The sequence below is a fragment of the Diadema setosum genome, chromosome 21 (genome assembly GCF_964275005.1).
Source record: "Diadema setosum chromosome 21, eeDiaSeto1, whole genome shotgun sequence".
In the NCBI taxonomy this organism is placed as follows: Eukaryota; Metazoa; Echinodermata; class Echinoidea; order Diadematoida; family Diadematidae; genus Diadema; species Diadema setosum.
Window position 1 is genome coordinate 10,050,887 of NC_092705.1, and position 21,144 is coordinate 10,072,030.

Genomic DNA, 21,144 nt, shown 5'->3' on the forward strand with positions numbered 1-21,144 from the left:
CATTCAAACCCACAAGTACCACATTTCCTTCATATCACTTTGAGGATGAAAACGAGTGATTTTGAGTGGGTTTTTGTTTCCTTTCTTTTCTTTTTTTGAGGACCAAAGTATTGTAAAATCTATGGCTTTCTTCCTTTTCTAAAATTGAATCTCAACAGTGCATGTACTCACTTACAGTCTTCAGATTCTCTCGATACAGAATCTGAAGCACTAGATTCCAGGAAAGATTGAGGGGAGGGACACAATATCTCTGTCTTGCAATACAACACACAAGGTATTCCAAGGTGGGTAATAGAGATGGTTGGAACATGGACATGGTTGGAAAGACATGCTAACATGGCTGGCAATGGATGTGTGTAGGGAGGGCAGTTACATTTAAGGGGGGGGGTGGTGGGGGGGGGGGGGGGGGAGTAGAAGGGGATGGTGGAAAGGGTTAACTACGCAGCCATGGACATGACCCCCCAGCTCTACCAGTAACTGATAGGGGGAGCAGGGGGTCAGGGCACAGTGCACTCTACTCTCAGCAGGTGGTAAAAGCTAGAGACACTGAGGGCAGTTTTCATTTCTTGAGGACACTGCAACCTGTGCTCCTCCCCAAACAGGGGGACTACATCCACTTTCCAAGCCACAATGAGGAGGTCTGTCTCTCCTTAAATTCAAAATCCAGGGATAACTGGTCATAAACGCTGGAATGTTAATGGCTTCAAATTGAATTTGTCAGAGAGTGCTTTAGCCCCTTGCGTTAAATCCTGCACTTGATCTAGAAGCCCCCTGTAAACAGCCCTGCTCCTGCTGCCACTGCTAATTGCGAAAACTGACATGACCGGGGTTAACGATAACGACCAAACTTGAAGTTAATGTTTCCCTTTGGAATACAATAACAAGAACTGTATGGGGAATGGTCTAGCTTGATTAAGCCGACTACAAACTCCACCGTTACAGAAATCAGAACCATACAATAATCTACAGATCTGCTGTTCCCTCTGAAACAAGGTCTCTTCTGAAAAACTATAAATCAGCATCTGTTAGAAAAAAAAAAGAAAGAAGAAAAAAAAAGAAAGATTTCAAAGTAATCTTATCTTATTCAGTCTATGCCACTTCACAAGTTAATATCTTTTGACTCTGATACCAAAAAGGAACTTGTCATTCTTTATAGCAGTCAGTTGATTTTTTATAGAAAAAAAAGAAATACATGACACAGGCGCACAATCACCTCTAATATTAAGTTCATGCCAAACAAAGGATGAATATATATGACAATGCCTTTGAACAAGCTTCATGTGGTTGGGTGGGTGTGAGTGTGTGTGGGGGTGTCAGTCGATTACGAACTGCATCATACACTGTATGTGGCACTCTCGTCACGCAAATTTTACCCAACATCTCGAAACATGCACACAATAATGTAGCGCCCAACAGAATAATGCCTTGCATATAATACACTAATACAGACAAAATGTAATGCTCGTGTTCAGATACCATACATTATACATATTATGTATTCAGCATATTATCGATTTTGACAAGACATGTAGCTATTCCTTCAGTTGGTAGTCCCTTTTATGAATTAATACCAATGACTTCCGGGGATAAAAGGCTGCCGTTCAAGCGTGCACTGATAATTTAGTAGACAGTCATTCATCTCCATTCATTGCTTCACTTTTTTCATGCTTGTGCGTTTCTGCTTATGGAACTTGACCTTGCATTGACACAAAGGCGCATATTTGTGGTCGACTTTCCAATTTCTGGTATTAAAGGTGGTTGTTCGTAACCCCCACAGAGCTCTAAATTGAAGTCAAACACTTCACACTGCATACTACAGTTCAAAACAAAGCCACCTGCTACATCAGTGATGGTTGATTTCTAGCATCATGTAATATGCAGAGCTTGTTGCCCTGTTTATAGACTGCTGACTAGCAACTGCTGAACTGCTTTAGTGCTTACGAAAAAAAAAAAAAAAAAAAACCCTCAAAAGTAGGCCCTAATTGCAAACTGAGGTTTTCCTTTATGAGGATATGTTGGTTTGTGTAGACACCCTTTTGCAATTTGGTAGCATTGCTTCAATTTAAGGAGTAAATGTCAAGAAAACAAGGGCTGAACAGAAAATGAAATCAACCGGGACTACTACTAATCAGAAGTCTGACAGTTCACTCTTATAGCACTAGTATCAACATGCTTTATCTAAATAGACCTTAGTCTTTGGTTTGCTAAAGTAAATGACAATACTCAATTCGTGGCACCAATCTTTGGGATAACATCCATGTAATAAAATTGCCATTAACAAGTGATTGATTGCATTTATAGCATGAATTCTTAATTCTTCATAGCCCCACTACAACCGTATACAGTGATAGAACTGCTAAAGTGTGATGTCACAGTTACTGACCAAAACGACTAACCAAAATGACTGATTTCAACTGTTTCTATTTCAAAGGGACAATTCTAAGATGAATTTCGCATGCTTTTAAAGGGATTGTATAGTTTTGGTTGAGACCTAATTTCAGGTTTCTAACATTTTTTGGTGAGATAATAAGAAATCTCCTATGAAATATGAAAGAGCATGTAATTCTATGAGGAAATCAACGTTTATTTGATGAAAATTGGTCGTGAAATGGCTGTGACATCCAAAAAAGAGAGATTCTAATAGTGTGGGACCCACACTTTTTTACGATCGCTTTGTTTTACTTTGTTTTTTGATGTTTCAGTCATTCCAAACCCAATTTTCATCAAATAAACTTTGAATTCCTCTTAAAATGGTATGCTCTGTACTAGCCTATATCATAAGTGTTTTCTTGGTATCTCGCAAAAAGTGAAAAGCCCAATTCTCATCTCCACCAATACTGTACCATCCCTTTAATTCCACAGAATCAAGACATTCAATAGTGGTACATATAACAACCAAAAAAATATTTGTGTGCTTTTATTTTTGCGCTATAGTTTCTGGTCACACAAAGATTTCACGTGGCCAACTAACACAGTAGGGGAGCTATAAATCACATTCTGAGCCATTGCTGGTCCTACAGTACTTTAAAGGAAATGCAGTTTAATAGCCACTGCCTGTACCTGGAGGATCATTATTTTGTGTCACCAGTTTATGATTTGTTTTCATTGACTGAGTGAGGTACTAGAACCACAGGTGACATTCACCCACATTTGGCCAGCCATAGCTTCGCAGAAAAGAACCAAAAGAAATTATAGAGCACGAGAGAGAAAGAATCATTCCAATGCAGTGATTTTTTTTTTTTTTCGATTGTTCCCTTTTTTTTCCATCCCCCACCCCTTCTGCCTTTTATTCAATGTTCCTCTGGCCAATATTGTGCAGTGTAGGGAGAGGTAAGCTTGAGTGAATCGGCTGAATACAGCCTTCCCCCCAGAATGGGAAGTCAAATGGTTTCGCCGATTGGGTCAACCCTGCCATTATGGGTCTCTCCATGCCCCTTGCATCCATTTACGGAGGCATTTTACTCGCTATTGACGGTTAAAGCACTACGCACGGCAGAGAAATCACTTACTCGAACAAGAACTAAAGCTGGGCATTAGTCTGCGGCAATCAGACTCGCTGCTTTCTGGCGATAAATGGTTGCATAGTTTGGAAGGGACTTTGGAATGTGTGGTTAGCACAGATACGATAAGTGTATCGCACATGCTTTTCTGGCGCACTCGTATGTGTAAAACTGGGAAATGAGGGAAAATTGCTCTAAAATGTCAGTCAAAAATCTGGGGTTTCTCAGCTTTGTCTGGGTCTGTACATGTATGTAAAGTAGACTATAACAACACTGAAAGGACACTTATACCCCTTTCCCGCTGCCCGTCTCGGTGAACCACCGAGAGGTTCCCCGGTGAATTCACCGGGGAACCTCTCGGTGAAAGTTTGAGTGCCGTCGTTTCACACTGCTCTCGGTGAAACTTTCCCCTAGACGGGTTTTCTGCTCGCAACGTGGGTGATCTTATATACTTGAGTTTGTTGTGCATCTGCGATTTGGTTTTTTCGATCCCATGTTCAGCAAGTTTTCGGAGGAGGGACTCGTACGCGGCAGCGTCAGCCGACGTCCCGCTCAGTTCTTCGTTCACTGCTGCCTCGCTACGTACTCTCTCTTCGTCTTTGGTCCACACTCCAGCCGTTTGCAAAATTCCCTCAAATTTCAACAGCACAAAACGTCAACGGATTTCTCCTGCACACTGTAAACCCAGCACTTGACGAGAAAAGCACAAAATACGAAAAAATCAAGCAAGAGGCGGACTGTATCAGACTTTACTGAAAGAGTTAAGAGCTAGACACTAGAGGAAGACGAAAAGGGAGGACGCATCAAATCGATCAAGTACACTGTAAACCTATACACGTATCAGCTTTGTATATGTATACACGGCGTGCTAATTAAACAATACAATCCACAGCACGATGCAAAACAACGACATACAGTATGTAGTGTCGAGTGTACTAGTATGTTTACAAACACGAATTACTAGTACCCTGTACGTGTGGATTTGGGAGGTCGAGTGCGCGCTAGCTAGCTGAAAACGTGTGCATGACCAGAAGCAAAACATGACCTTTGACATAATCTGCATATTTTCCCCGGTGTTTCACCGAGACGACCTTTCACGCTGGGCGCTCTCGGTGAACCACCGGGTGATTTCCCGTTGAACTATCGGAGTTTACCCAGGACGCTTCTCGGGTAAAAATTGCCCAAAATTTCATCGGTGTTTCACCTAGGCTTCCCCTAGGTTCCAACCGAGTGACCTTTCACACTGCGGGGTTCCCCGGGTGCCCCCAGGTGCCCCCGGGGAAGATTTTCTTCAGCGGGAAAGGGGTATTAGGAGAAACTGCGTGATATGAATCCACTGTACCCGAACACATGTATACAGTGTGCCGTCCTACAACTTATACTTGAAGTTTCCTTTCTTGTGCACAGGTAATGTAGTCTTGCTGAATTACGCAGACAAACATAGTTAGTTGTCCTATCAGCGAGACAGTATACTTTAGATAACATCCCAAAACATACTGCAACTACGTTTCAGCAAAAGACATTTTACTCAATTTATTTGATATCAAACAGAAGCCTTAGCCAGACAAGCCTGAAAAAGTTGAATTTTAATTCCTTTCAACAAGACTTCCATGTTGAAAACCTTTTCTTTTATAGACCTATTCAGGTTCAAAACACTGTAACTTAATGTCAGCCATTACTGGGGGGGGGGGGGGGGGCTCCAATATCAGAAAAAAATGACTCAGTAGTTATTCAATATGTTTAGGTGCATTGCTATGTCTGTGCATTAATAATTAACTATTGCTAGGAAAAAAAAAATGCAGCCCCCCCCCCCCATTCAAACATAAACACTAACAGAACCCAAACTAACAGAACGGTGTATACACACACACAAACACAAACATACACATACATACACAAACGGGATATACTGTATACGCCAAATATTTCGCGAGGTTTTTATTTTCACGAATTTCGCGAGTAGGGTGCTATTCCCGAAATAAAGACACATGAAAATATTAGCTCTGATCCCAATGTAAATGTGACGTACGCATGTACATTTGTCCGTTCAGTACAGGACTACAAGATCGCGAATTTAACAACTCGCGAAATCATCGGTATTGTCTGATTCGCAAAAATTTAGACTCACGAAATATATGGCGTATGCAGTAATGCTCTGGAAGCACATCAACATATACATATATTCAACAGAAACCATTTTCATCTGAGGGAAATGATTCCCAGCCTCAATAGAAGATGCACGGGAAACACATGGAAACATTGCATATCAGCAATCACTTCTTTTTTTACCATAGACTATTCCCTTGCCTCAACAAATATGCTATCACCATAGTCAGAATTCCATGACATTCATGCCCAACAATCTTTTACTCGAAGCTCACTCTCTTTTTCCTCAGAAGATATCTCCTGGCAAGAAGAATGATGTCAAAGACATGTCTAATGTCTCCAAAGAAACTATGATGTATACAATGTATTATATGATCACATACAAATTTCAGGTCACTTCACAGAACTTGGACATGATTATTTGGCAAGAGCCCCCATCAGGCAAATGAAAATTGTACTACTTTTTACTGAATACACCATATATTTACAAGTCTGATTTTTCTCAACTAGGGACTTCTCGTCAATTTCACAAGTGGTTTGATTTGCAATCGTAGAGTACACATTCGTGTTGGGGTTAGAGTTTATGGATATTTTCATGTGCTTTTAAATTCCCGAACAGCATCTGACTCTTGAAATTCGCAAGAATAAAAACCTCACCAAATATTTGCTGTATGTACAGTACCTGAGATATGCTTGTAGCATGTACATGTAGCTCAAAAAAAAATAAATAAATAAATAAATAAATAAATAAATAAATAAATAAATAAATAAATAAATAAATAAATAAATAAATAAATAAATAAATAAATAAATAAATAAATATAAATAAATAAATATACAAAAAATAAATCTTCTTGCTCTGACACAGTAAATGTTTGGCCAAAACTGTCACACAAGAATGAGAATATCACATACACACAAGTATCAGTATAAATTGTAAAATACAAAAAGAAATTCAAAAAAAGATTGGTACTTACCGATGAACAATTACTACTATTTAAACAATCAGCTACTGTATACGTGTGTAATGTTGATGATGTGAACTGTATAGAAAGAAATAGAGAAAAAGAAGGGATAATTAGTCACAATTAATGCTGGATAAAATTAAATTTATCGCATTCATATCCACATGCGTAACATACAAATGTGTAAAATGGTACAGAGACTGATACACATTTTCCAACTAACATTATGTAGCGGGACTACTGTAACTGTACAGCTTCATAAAAATCACTCAAGTATTACATCTCATGCTGTACAATTTCATAATTTTACAACTACCATATGTTGCATTAACAAAGAACAAAATAATATCACATGAATGATGCATCAATATACAATGTATGTCATTCTGAAGTGACAAAAGGGATCCCCTAATGCAGACATGCCATAAATCTAGGTGTAAATTAATTATAAAAAGACTCTACACATATTTGTATGCCATGCAATATGCCATTTTATGATGTATACAAATTATGTGGCTGTTACAATTACGTATAAACTCTGACCTGGAAATTTAACACAGCAATGACTGCTTTTAAACACATACAATGTACATTGTGTAAATGGTCCTCAATCTACACATTTGTACTTTGCATTGAAATACTACACTTTCTTGAAGACACTTGGAAAGACACTGTCATAGGGCAATGCATGGGTCATATTATCTGGATTATCAAATTACAATTGACCCATGCAACACTCACACCTACTGGACTTTCCAAGTGCAGGGCTGACAACATTCACATATCAAAAATTTGAGGGGGGTTTCCAGTCACGTAGATAACTTGTCTGTTTTTCAAGCATCTCAATAGACTAAAATGATGCTCAAATCATGAAGGCTTTTATGGCCTTTTGCCATGATATGAAGAAATGCCATTTTTCTTCCTTGATTTTCAAAGAAAGCTTGTAAGATTGCACAAGCATAGCCTTTTGCAACAGGGTAGGATAATTACTAAAAAGTTGAATTTGATTGAATGGCAAATCAGAGTACTGCAATAAACAAAGGTGTATCATTGATGTCAATGTATCATATAATACACAATAATAATACTGATATTTCTTTGTGTTGTGTTTATGAAATTTATGTCGAAATTGTTCGGTTTATAATTTCAGGTAAATTTTACCAGAGTCTCTGAGGGGTTCTAAACCCATGATTTAGAACTTTAGAACTCATGTCTCTCTCTCCCCCCCCCCCCCCCCCTTCATTTCCATAGCTGGTAAGTAAGACCTTGAATGGCTAACTGTCCTGGGAACATGTCCTTTAAAGTTGAATAGCAATTGCTCAAGAAGACCCATGGGGATTCATTCTGACCCATCATTGTTATCTTTTCCCCCCTCCTGATTTCAATAGCCTGGCCTCAGCTAGGAGCCTGATGACAGGCTTAAAAAACTCAACTCGGTCAAATCCTCTTTTCAAGGGGAAGTCTTAGAGAGAGCGAGGGAGAGGGAGGGTAAGAGGGGAAGGGAATGGATGGAGGAGACCATACCCACGGCAAAGACACCTCAACTCTGCTCTCAGCAGTGAGTCGACAAGTGGCTTGAGCAGTGACGAAAGAAGACGCGAGGCATGGACAGACAGTGTGAGTGAAGGAGGGCAGAAGGAGCGAGAAAGGGGGGCAAATTGAATGCAAAGAAACAGTTGAATATTGGCAACCGTGCTCATAGCTTACTGAATTACTTGGACTACAACTAGCTAATCTGCTTAGTGCATCCTTCGCAGCTAAGCCGGTCAGGTGACCCGGCGTCGGCCAATCCACTGCCTCGCTGCTCACGTAACCCCAAAGCCTCTTCGGGCACTCTCCCCTGCATAGTCAACAATTGAAGAGAATCCATTGTGCCCTCTGCTTGTCTGCGAAGACTACAAAGCTCTCACCTTCTCTCCCTTTCTCTCTTGCCCTCTCTCCCTCCTGATCTTTCTTTCCCCCCTTCATACTGCTCCCGTGGAAAAGCCTCTTTTCCCAATCTCTAAAGGATATTCATATTCCCTACATTTGGCAAAGCTGCTGAAATCCCCATTGATTTACTGGGGCCTAGTACATCGTGGTAAAGAGGATTTGTCCATGTAACCGATTCTTAAGGAGGGGAGGACACACAAAAAAAAAACTTACCAAGAGGCCCTAAGAATTACTGATCATTTAGCTTTATACAGGTAGACTATACTGTATACAGTGTATCACTATCATCACATTTCTCAATACAGTGCACATATCGTACTAAAAAAGATACAAGCACATGTACTACTACTGATTCACACATCATAGAAAGATCCGAGCGTACTTCCCAAAACACAATCTGTGGTACTGCTACTTCATCTGCACATATACACAACATTTAATCAAACAAGCTCATTGGGAAGCTCAGTTCAAAACAGCACAGTAAACGCAGAAATTTTGGTGGTTCGTTAATTTTCGCTCATTTCATGCTACTTTTGGTTAGCGTGAATTTTCAAACCCGCAAAAAAATATCTTCATAATTTTCTCTGCACATTTTGAATGGGTTGAAACTTGCGCAGCATGAATCGAAGAACCCGCGCATGTTTTTCAGTTGCTCAAAGCAAAAACACTAATCACACAAAATACAGACATTAATAGTACTTCATTTATGCCAAAACAGTGTTGTATTTTTACTTTCCTGCTCTACACAGCATGGACAGCTCATATGAAGGTTTAACTTTAACCTTTAATACCTGAGCTTGCTTTTTTTACTACAGCAGTTGCGCAAGTACCCTAACTTGGATGTGAGAAATTATTTTTTTATATGATGCATTATACTAATTCCTGCTGTTCCCAACTGCATAGAATACAGCGTGAAATTCAACATAATTTTTTTTTTTATCCAAACCGCTGTTACTTACGATAAATACTATTAGTATGGACATTGCATTCTTGGAACATATTGTGTGCTGTATTCAGAAATTAACAGTTGATCTACCAGCAGTTGTATCAGTAATCCTGAATACACATGGGGAAATATCAAAAGGACATCATCTGTTAAAAGTGCAAACAAATCCCTGAAATTTGTGCAGTACAGTACAGAACAATGAAATATATGACACTGCACACCAAGAAAAAATATGACAAGCAATCAAAATGTGATGGATGGTAACATTTTGCCATCTTTCTATGATAATAACTACGCTTTACGCTTAAGTTATCTCTAATTCAACCGACTACACATCAATATTCTCAATCACCACGCCTTTCCTCCCTTGGCAACAGCGGTATGCATCTAGAATCACCACATTCTTTATTCAAAATGTAATATGACTTTCTATTTCATTATATATGTTGAATGGCCAAATAAATAATGATAACAATAATATCTTCAGCAATATTTTTTCTCCTTTTGTCATCTAGTGCACCTCTCTTAAAGAATTGAAAAAAAAAATATGAATTCCCTTTGCTAATTCAAGCATATCATCACAACTCAAGGGAACATCTCAAAAATCCTATGACATGGTTTTATCATGGGATTACAAATCATCATAACTAAGAGCTCACTTGCTTTCCATACCAATGATGGAAGTGTTTTCACTGAATATTGCATTTTTTTATACTGGTTCCTTCTGCTTTTTACTGAAAGAGTACTTTAACATTGTACAACACAACATATTATACATATGTATATATATTAATACATTTCATTGCAATTTGCTTTCACTCGACCATACAGTTCTCCCGCTAAAACCCATCAAAGGATAGATCTTTCCTATAATAATCAATCTACAGTTGTATATTGGTATACCTGGACATTTAAACCACATTATATCTCTCTTTTGGTAAGTGAAACTGCCTTAACTTATGATGGACATGAAAGGGAGTTTTCGCATAAATGTGTATATGGGGGGGGGGGGGGGGGAGTGATTGAACAGAATATGAACTAAAAGAACTGGCCCTAAAATGCGGACTTTTTACCTTCTTTCATTGTTATCACATCTCTATTCAATCTGGCATTATAAAGGACCTTCCCCCTCGATTCTTGCGAGAGATTTCGAGGGGGATTAAATTCTCTCAAATCAAAATCCCTCCTTCTCTTTTTTCTCCTCCCTCCCCTCCTCTGTCGCTCCCTCCCTCGTTCCCTCTTCTTCTCTCCCCAGCGCACTTAGCCGTGGACTGTGAACTTCATACCAAGCAATGCTACCTGATTGTGTGAATTATTGGCCAAGTAAATACTGAAAAAAGCTTATACAGTTGCGCTTTCAAAAAAAAAAATGGTGATGAAGATTTTTTTTTTTTTTTCTTTTGGCTCCATCTCTCTCTCGGCCTCTTTCTCTCTCGTCTTGCAAACTGCAAGTTAAATAGATGTTTCAGCCTCTTCTTATTAAACCCAACAAAAGGCATTCACCGGTTGCGCTTTGTCATCCATCACGACTGTGCAATTTAATTCAGAGCATTTCTCTCGACATCTATCAAACTTTGGCAGAGAATGGACGCACAATGTAATCGTCCCCTCACCTTAGGGCTTTGACTGGTTTAGTTTTTCTCCCACCAAAGTTTCCTTACTGCACGCACACGGCCCCAGAGAGGCCCCGAGGCCCGATTCTTGACTCCTTCCACATCTTCCTTTTTAACCTCTTCATCAAACATTTTAACCCACCCCCCTCAACAAAAAAAAAAGGGGGGAAAGAGAATGAGATATGAAACTAAAAGATGATAGGCATCGCTACAAAGATTCACTAAAATCTCCACAATTGGGCTAACGACACTGACATTCTTTGCGACGACACTTAATAGACAACTCCCCGATTCTCATGAGTATCTTGTTACCACAACCCCAAAAATTACACCCTATTTAGGTCTGAAACTCTACCCCCCCCCTTTTCCCTCCATCCAAAAAAAATGATTCAGACACTTTTCATAAATCAAATGGGGCTTTCCATGGATGTGAAGACTGATACACCAGCAGAAATCGGAACGACACCAAAGCTATTTCTCCTGCTGAAGCCTGCCTCTTACCTCCTGCCATGCATCAGTGAGTGCCTAAGTGCGCAAGGGTGACACATTTAAATAAATTATCGTTAGCTGTGAGGGACAGGCTGGGGGACAAACGCAACAGTGGCGAGAGAAGAAGAGGGGTCTAGCACAGAAACGGACTAACTCCCGATAATTGATTGTCGGGGAAACTTTTATCTAAAAATCCCTCTTCTACTCCCGATAAATCATGTGCAAATGCCCCCGCCAGTGTTTCACGGTGTCAGCCGCGTGACAAACGCCCCAAATCCTGATTGATTTTGCCCTTTTCAGATATTGTTTCAGCTTACAATTCCCCCCAAAACTATCTCATTTCAATTAAAATGCCACAGAGTTTGCATTTAGTGAGCCCTTCTACTGTCCTCACATCAATAATTGGCCGCGCATTCATTGGCAATGAGGTTCATTTTGAATTTGGCGCAATAGGAGCACAAACACAGGCCCAAACATACAGCACAATTGCTGTATGAAAAATGAGAGAGCAATACAAAATGACGATGAATTGGAGCAATCATTTGGATGCACTGCAAATAACCCAAGAAGAATTTGTGAAATTCCCTGCATGTCTCTTGCAAATATACAAGTAGCATCTTTCATAATGTAGCGGCACTTCGTGTCCACATCACTACTTTATGCTGAAGGTTCTGTCTGCAGATGGTAACATTTAATAATGAAACTTGTTTAGATACTCCATGACACCTATACCAGTAAAGAACACTCAGACATAAACAGCTATATAACAGCCATAACAAATGATCCAATCTCATATCCATTTCACTGCCAAATGTCTTGATGCCTGATGCTCACTGTGATACGAGTTGTGGTATGAGTTGAGACGAGATTCATCTCATCTATTAGAAACATGTTACCATACTTTCTCTGGTTCCTCTTGTACAGGTGCAAAGTTCCTTTCCTCCACTTGTTCTTCTGTTTGTTTGTGTGGTGTTTTTTTTGTTGTTGTTTTTTTTTTTGGGGGGGGAGGGGTGGGTGAGATATCTGTTGAAGACGGAAGGAATCACCATGGATGAGTTGTATGGGCTTAATCAACCGACAGGCTGCTACAGATGTCCCAACACAAATGGTGCATGACCATATCACAAAAAGGAAATACCAGCACACCTACGTAAAGCTGCTTTCACATAGAAGTATACTATTCGGGTATTCGGGCTCGTTTTTCGAGGGCACGCGAATAGCTTGAATCGAACGATAGGATTTCCTCACACCAGTTCACATAAGAGGGCACTATTCAAAAGTACCGAATACCTGCGAAAAGTATAGCAAAGTGGGAATTGAGCTTGTTCGATTTTCTTGCAGCGTATACCGTCTCTCGTTTATGAAATAATGACACTTTTGGTCTGGATTTGCCCGTTAGCAAATATAAGCATGTAGACCGATATTCTGATGCAGTTTAGAAATTGTTTATAAGATTTGCTGCGATGTAGGAGGAAGAAATCCTCACTACATGGGATGGTGAGTTGATGGTGCGGGTGATGGTGTATTCGGTGCTCGAATAGCGAATAGCGAATAGCGAATAGCGAATACTTCTATGTGAAAGCAGCCTAATGCTCAGTATCTGCTTGTCTTGTAAATTATGTGACAACTCACCAGTCCACCGGTGATACAGTTACAGATGTACATCTCAACACACCAGTCACAGTCAACGTCTGTGCTAGGTGCACATTCATGATTGAATGATGCCGGGTATAAACTTCCCGTTTAGAGTCCTCGCAGTCTAGGAGGACCTCAGGAGGGGGTGAGAGGGTCCCCTGTTTAGAGTCTCCTGGTCATCTTTGTAGCTTAAGGTAAACGTTTCAATGCAAACCAGTGGCCAGGCATTTCTCCTCGAGAGAGATGGCAGTTTCTCATCTGCAACAAACAGTACAGGTCACTGGAAGTATGTGCCATGTTTACCCCGAGACCGTTTGAAGTCCCTTCATCCAGTGCAATTCTAGCACAACTCTCAGAGATCATGCTAGAGTGTCACTAGGCTGTCTAATGTGATCTTTACCTCAGACTTACGCCAGACTCACCCTTGACTCGTGCTTTGTGCCCTGACTGTTTAGAGTCTCCATCGTCTGGGGTAATAAATTAATATTTTAAAAACAGCACAACTCTCAAAAAAAAATTGCTGTGTTTTGGGGAACTCTAATTGCAACTGGCAAATACGGTTGACCACATTAAGAACAGCAGGTTGAAAGTACATGCATGCTGGCGAAACTGCTTAAAAGCTGACCAGACTGCCCGATACATCCTGGCATACAAATTTTGCAATAAAGCCTAAAATATGAGGAGATATCACTATTTTTCTTACCAAACCATAACTGTGCTTGGCTTATTCTAGAAAGACTTCTAATATAACTATTGTTCACATTTAACATTGATTATTATGATTAACATGTTTACATGGGTTGTTCTATTCCTGCCTCACATTTTAAAACTATTTTGAAGTTGGGTTTTTGTTTTATCTGCAAATGGTAAATAATGCCTTCAATGGCAGAACCTACATGTAAGAAGTACACTGTAGCAATGGCAGAATTTTTTTTCTTCAAACAAATGCCTCAAATGTCACGTGTGATTAGGGCCAAAATGTCACGTGTGATTAGGGCCATGTGCAAAGGAATGCGGTAAGAGCTAGCTGGCTGTGAGGCTGATAAAAACTGAGGAAGAAGATGAGTCGGGAGGTCTGCTCCTTGGGATTTAAATGACACTGATGAACATCTGGATTTTAGTAATGGGATGACCTCCCATTTTATCTTTTCCGCTGGCTTTTTCTGTCAAGGGGGACAGTGCTCTCTGAACCAGCTGAGAAGACAGACAGAGGAACGCAACTGACAAATTATTACATGTATCTCTTTGGAGAAGTCTGCCTTTGATGTTCTCATGAAAGATGAGATCTACAAATTGTAATAAGAGAGTATGCCATCGTTGCCTGTAATAGAGTTGAACACTTTTCTCCATAGCTGAATGAATCTATGGGCAACAGAAAGACATAATTACAAAATCTTCGGACATGGCCTTTGACATTATGAGTATCTCAACAAATGCCAATCATTGACACAGCCAGCACTTTGCCCAGATAAGGTGTATGCATCTTAATGGAATTAACTTGCTGAGGATCTGATAGCGCTATCTACACCTATATGTTGTACATGCAGTAATGTTAATTGAATTGGGGCGGTGGAGGGGAGGATACAGAGGAGAGAATATATGACACATCAACGGATTCATACTCTTCTCAGAATGCCGGATCTAGCACCACATGGCATCCAAATGCACACGGAACTGGGAAAGTGTCTAAAATGAATATGAAATTCAAGAAAAAAAAAAGAAAAAAAGAAACACTTGCTGTTTCTAAGAGACCTTGCCATAATTGTCAACTACTAGTATCACACCAGCTGACAGCTTGCATTGTCATGGAGGCCTTTACCCTGGCAAGAAAACTAATGGAAATTTGTAATCATGTTTCTGAAGCACAGTTCCAGATCGTAGAATTAAGAGTGCTCACAAACTGATGTTTCAGTCTCTTCTTTGCTATCCACTTATTAACTGCAAACAAATTCAGGCCATGGCATAGATTACATGGACTGTAAGAGTATACAAATCAAAAAAAAAAAATGCATGCACTGTAATGAAAGTGAGCACAAACTCCTTTAAACGGAAGTCCACCCAATTAATGCTAATCTTCAATGGTGTTTTAAAGAGGTCAAATTGTCAAATGTACACTCAAAATTACGCTAAATTCAACTGGGGAGAACACCTCTCGACCATGACTGGCCAAAAGGAACAACATCTAATGAGTTCGGGCGAAACACGATTAAAGTTTGCTTTAAAGACCTTGAAAACAATTGCCTGATAAAAGCATCAGACAAGTTTTGCAGCACGTTTGCGAATGAGTTCTTTGCCAACCAACTTTGACAGGGTTCCCCGGTGCCAGCAATCTGCAAAGTGCTTTGCCAAAAAAAAAAAAAAAAAAAAAAAAAAAAACTGGCAGCAGCGGAACAACTTTCTAAGCATCATCACTTAAAGGTAGAAAGCATCCTTTAAACGAAAGCCCATCCAATTAATACTAATCTACCGCATTCTTCCTGAATCAGGCAACAATGCTTTATAACCATGTTGGTAAAGTCAAGTGCTCACAAAGTCAGTTAGCAGTGTTGGCAGGTATCCCCCTTTTTCCACGAATTTCTTATTGTGAAAAAGACATTTTTAAATGAACTTTCCATAAACCTTTCAGATATGAGCTTGCAGATGAGGCACGAGGCTTTCAGAACAAATCTTTCTTAGAAATGAAACATGGCAGAAGATACTTGATTTTCAATTTCATGTACATACATGAAGGCCTACAGTTTGTTGCGCAGCACATGGATGTAAATGAGCTTTATCACAAAAAAGCTCTTCCAAATTTACCAAGAAGAGTACAACCGTCAGGTTAAAATGTTATGCACTAAACCCACTTTCTCTGTAACAACAATACAACCATAAGTGGGATATCCATTTGAGTGAAAATGTAACGAGGAGAGTGCTGTACGTAAAATCAAGAAGTCTGCGAGCATGTCCATTCCAAGAAAATGCAACGAAAAGTTGATACTGTTGATTGATAAAGAGTTTGTAGCTGATGTGGCCATCTGGAAATGGCCAAAGTTCTCCTGAAACATAACATAACAGGGGTCGCACTTAACTTTTTTTTTAACTAGCCAGGCGGACTACTTAGAATCAATTTTGACACTGTAGCAAAATTTTGGCTAGCCAGACGGACTAGTAACTCAAAAGACAATTCATATCATATATGTTGATATGGATGGGGCTTAATGTGGACGATATATTGGAAAGCTGATGTTTCTAAATCATAGATTACATTAACATGAAAAGTAATTATGCAAATATAAAGGACTTTGTATACCACAACAAAAGGTCCATAGTACCTCGGTATAAGTGGGCAATTCCAGGTAGGGCCTAATACGAAATCCATTGAAGGACATTAACCCAAACAGCACACCCTAACCTATAAACCCAATTACTGGTAACTGCCTTCTTGAACTGCCTTTTGAACTGCCCTACAGCAAATTTGATGTGTCCATTAATTTAATAAAAGCGGATAGATGAGAGAAAAAATAAATAAATTTTGAACAAAACAATAACAAAAAATTCAGTGGTGGACATACTGCTTTAACTAAAAGAAGCTTTAGCTGTCAACATACATACATCTCCTACATATATTTTGTGATCTCTTGATACCTCCTGTTGTATTCCCTGAAAGGTACGTGTACATGTACATGTAGGTGGTCTGTGTAAGGGGGAATGGGGTTGGGATACTATAGTTGGTAAACAGTGACAACATTATCCACTCTGACCTCCAGTTTCAAAAGCTGGCAAAGAGAAGCAGAGGGCATTTACCCTTTTCTCTAGCTACATGTAGTACACCAGGTCTCCTTCATTTGCAACCACTGGTACAGTACGTTGCGGGCTGTGATAACTATGCAGGTTACTTGCTAGTGAGTGTCATCTTGTTAAAAGCTGCTGCTCTCATTTTTACAGGATTCTGCCATATTAGGACAACCATCTTCTATCAAGCTCACATGACTGGAACCTTTAAAATTTCCACAGCTTGGCTAGTTTCCAATCTTGCCCTTTTTAAAGTGAAAGAAAGAAAGACTACTGTACATTGGCCTAGAGTTTGTAGTTATCAGGAATTCCGTAAAGGGGAGGCGTCTTTACAAAATTAAAGGGGGGCACACGCCCCCTATTTTCTTTTTATTTCTTCTGTTTTAACAAAAATAAAGAGGGGGCGTGTGCCCGTGCGTCCCCCTGGATCCGCCACTGGTTATACCAAGATCAAATGATACACTGCACATGGCCATTCACGATTCAAAGAATACTCTTGCATATCATGTACAATATCATGGCTCAATACATTTTAAACAATTTCCTAGAACAAACATATTATTAGTCATGACTCTCCTCCTTTTGATGGACATACAGTGCACATATGAATACAGAAATCGCATTGATATTGCAACATACACGCACATGTACAGCAGCCCACATACAATGTATCACCCCACCAACACAATCAACAAATTCAGGTAAATTTTCATAATTCTCTACAGAATCCATTTCTTTAATATGCATGTACCCATTTACAATATCATCATAAACGACGAGCGTTTTGAAATTATTCCACTGAGAATGTGCTTGACGACAGAGTGTGAAGGAATCTGAGAGGGGGTTGGCTGGTGTAAAAGCCATTACCAACCCTTCACAAATGGATCATTTATTCCAGGCCCTACTACATTGTAATGTATAAGGAATAGTCCTACTTATGCATTTTTCTGCAATGCAGAAACTGGCATGAGACATCATTCGAATGTGAATCTTGGACGTTGCCAGCTTCTACTGGCCGACAATCTAGCTACGAGCTTTGCGTTCCGGAACTGAGGACCGCCAGCAAGCTCTGGAAGATCTCTCCTCGATGTGAGGCAAGAGGCACCACTTGGAAGCAGTGCCCAACCATTGAGGCGAGTTGCCCTAACCGTGACACACGGACAAAAGCCCCATACACCTGGGTCACGATTTCTATAGAACCCGGCTATTATAGTGGAACCGCAAGGAAAGGGAGGGAAAAAAAGAATGAACTGACTTTGCTGTGGCCCATTCAATTTGAGTTTTCGCATCTCCTCACTGCCGGAATGCAGCAAGTGAACGGCAAACTGTAAGAACCAATTTCACCTGAACTCTGAAGTTTAGTGTGTTATCAGAAGTCATTTCCAATTATCCATGTAGGCATACCAACAGAAATGAGTCAGTTGATGGGCATACAGCATACAGTGTACTTGTCCAGGTAGTGATTTGGCTGTAAATTGAAGAATGCATAATGTTCGCAACAAACTAATACGCCTCCATACAGTTTTGGAAAATAAAACTTAATGGCTGGAGGAATATTATGCCATCAAAACCATTCATTTTGGATGATTTCTCTCTTCAATTCAAATTTGGCAATTACAGCTGTACAATGAAAATTATATATGGAGTATAATTTTTTCCTGCTAAATGCAACACTATTTTTTGAACCCATTGAAGACAGGTTGATTTTCCTTTCACACGCATTTCCAATTTACCCCAGCCTAAGAATACTCAGGCCTAGTCATTAATAGGTTAAGACTAATTTTCTCCTACCGAACAATTTAAGCGCTGTTACAAAGTACTACAAAATGTACATTACAAATACTGTACAAATATTCACTTCATTCCATACTGCTGATGTGATACAAGCTCCTGATAAGTTACCATTGCTGTAATGAGTATGTCATATATTTCATTAAATCTACAGTTAGGCCTACACATACAAATGTAGCACTTAATCTACCGACTGCAGTCACTGTGTAACAAACTAACATTCAACCGTGGTCATCCTAATAGGATATGGAGAACATGCTTAGTATAACAACTACTGAATAAACACTGTTATCATCATGTTGTACTTTGCATGCTACTTCTGACATTATTTCTGTAATCAAGGGATTGGTTGAAGAGTTCTACATTTGAACATGCTGATCACAGTTGACAATTCGAGGGAACATTCAGTCTGCCACTTCACTACGATAAGCAAATCATAGCCTATCATATCAGGGCCCTATTTTTAATATGAAGAGTTATAATTGATTATATAGTTAATTTCTATCATAAGTCTATGGCAGCCTATGTGGTATGTGGTATGGAAATTTATAATCGATTATATATCTTTTGATAAAATGGGACCCAGGAACAATGAAAGGTGTCAACATTTGTACACAAACTGCGCCTCACTAGTACAAGTTAAAAGTCTGCATTAGTTCTCTGGGATTACTGTGTATCAAAATGCCATACACATAGTGGATTATTCATTCAATATTGTCTAATTGACTGCTAGGGGGACAGACCTATACATTCCCAAAACACTCTGTACCAAAGCACATGCTTTGCCAGGAATCGAGTAACCAAACTTCAAACAAACTGTGTGTGGAACTATGCATAAAAGAGCTTTTGGTTTTGAATGCTTACTCTACAAACATAGGCATACAAAGTGAAGGTCGAGATATGTGTAGACTTTTCTCTTGTTCATTTCCCTTGCCCAAGGAAGGTATTATAAGAGCAGTGATGATGGAAAAGGGCTGAAGAAAAAAAAAAGTGTGGGGGGGGGGAATCAAATTTAATAGATACCAGGAGAGGTAGGAGAAGGGAAGCCCTGATTCATACAGAACATTTACTTACAAAGAAAAAAGAGAAAGAACTTTGCCAAATGTCTTCAGCAGACAAAAGGAAAAAGAAGAAAAAAATCAGCTGATTGTGTTATTTTGGCAGATATTCCTAAAGGTGCTCAGTCAGGCTATCTAAATTGGTTGAATTGAAGTCACCAAAATGCAGCCATTATTCACTCAAACAGCATACAAAATCACAAGTACTGTATGTGTACATCATTATAACGAGTCGGCATGGAATTCGTGCATACAATGTAATAAGGAAACAATTAGAGGCAATTTCAATGGGTAGAGGGGGAGGGGTATAATAGATCAGAACAATCAAATCATTCTGAAATTTGACAACGGTCTATAACGATCAACACTGTGTGTCGGATTTGGATGGGGGGGGGGCATGGTTGATACTGGATAATATCCTACCATGTAGCTTTGAATATAATTTACTGTACATACATTGTAGGGGCAGAAAATACCAGACCCGTTTAAAAAGCTAATGTTTTCAAAGTCAAACAATGTTCCCTTCTACCAGTCTCATTGTTCCTACAGTTTTTGCACATCTTGGCCAAACGGGTGTGTCTTATTATATTCATACATGTACATAAGAGCCACGATCGTTAACTACAACTAGTATGAATTCTGAAAAGTGTCCAGGAATAGTCAATGTGCAATATACAATAGCATTACCCTTCTTTAGAATTATTTAAGTGTAGTCTACTTGATAGCATATAACTCAAAGGCCCGGCCATTTTACAGTGTACAGCAATTGCCACGTGCGTGTTTACACACAATTTGGCAAGAATCGCAGGATGACAGTGAGAAGGAAAAAGCGGGAAAGGCACACAGATCACACTCCGCAATTCAGGAGGCATTTATTTGTAGGGCAAAATGAAGTTATGATGTAATGTACACACATCGTGCAGTCTACACAGCCGCCCATTTACAGTGAGCATGCTGGCCTAGTTCAGCACGGGTAAACCTCTTCATGCCTTTATTGTACGAGCTGACAGAGTGTTGAGTACTCAAGATCAACAGGAGAAGGCACCGGCTATGTGGGCGAGAGGAAGAATTTATGTGAATGGAGAAGCAGTTAAAGGGAACACTTAATAACTTCCCAGGTCACATGACAAGAGGAAGAGCAAAGTGCAAGTTTAATCAGCGTTCAAACAAATTGAGGGGGTCAAAGTATAACGTACAAGATGGGTGGCCTTGCCTTAAAGGACATACCGGTTGTACTTACCCAGGTTTTTTGTGTGTGCTTTTTTTATTTCAATGAAAGAAAAAAATATAAAATCTATAATTAAATAATGGACATGTGGAAACCAAAAGAGAAAA

General features: G+C 39.5%; 1 protein-coding gene across 1 annotated transcript in view; it reads right to left on the reverse strand.

Annotated features, from left to right (window-relative positions):
- LOC140244743 (anosmin-1-like) overlaps positions 1-21,144 on the reverse strand; it is a 65,103-nt gene that overhangs the window by 37,540 nt on the left and 6,419 nt on the right. Inside the window, 1 exon segment of the mRNA XM_072324356.1 lies at positions 6,584-6,649. Coding sequence (XP_072180457.1) covers positions 6,584-6,649 — 66 coding nt within the window.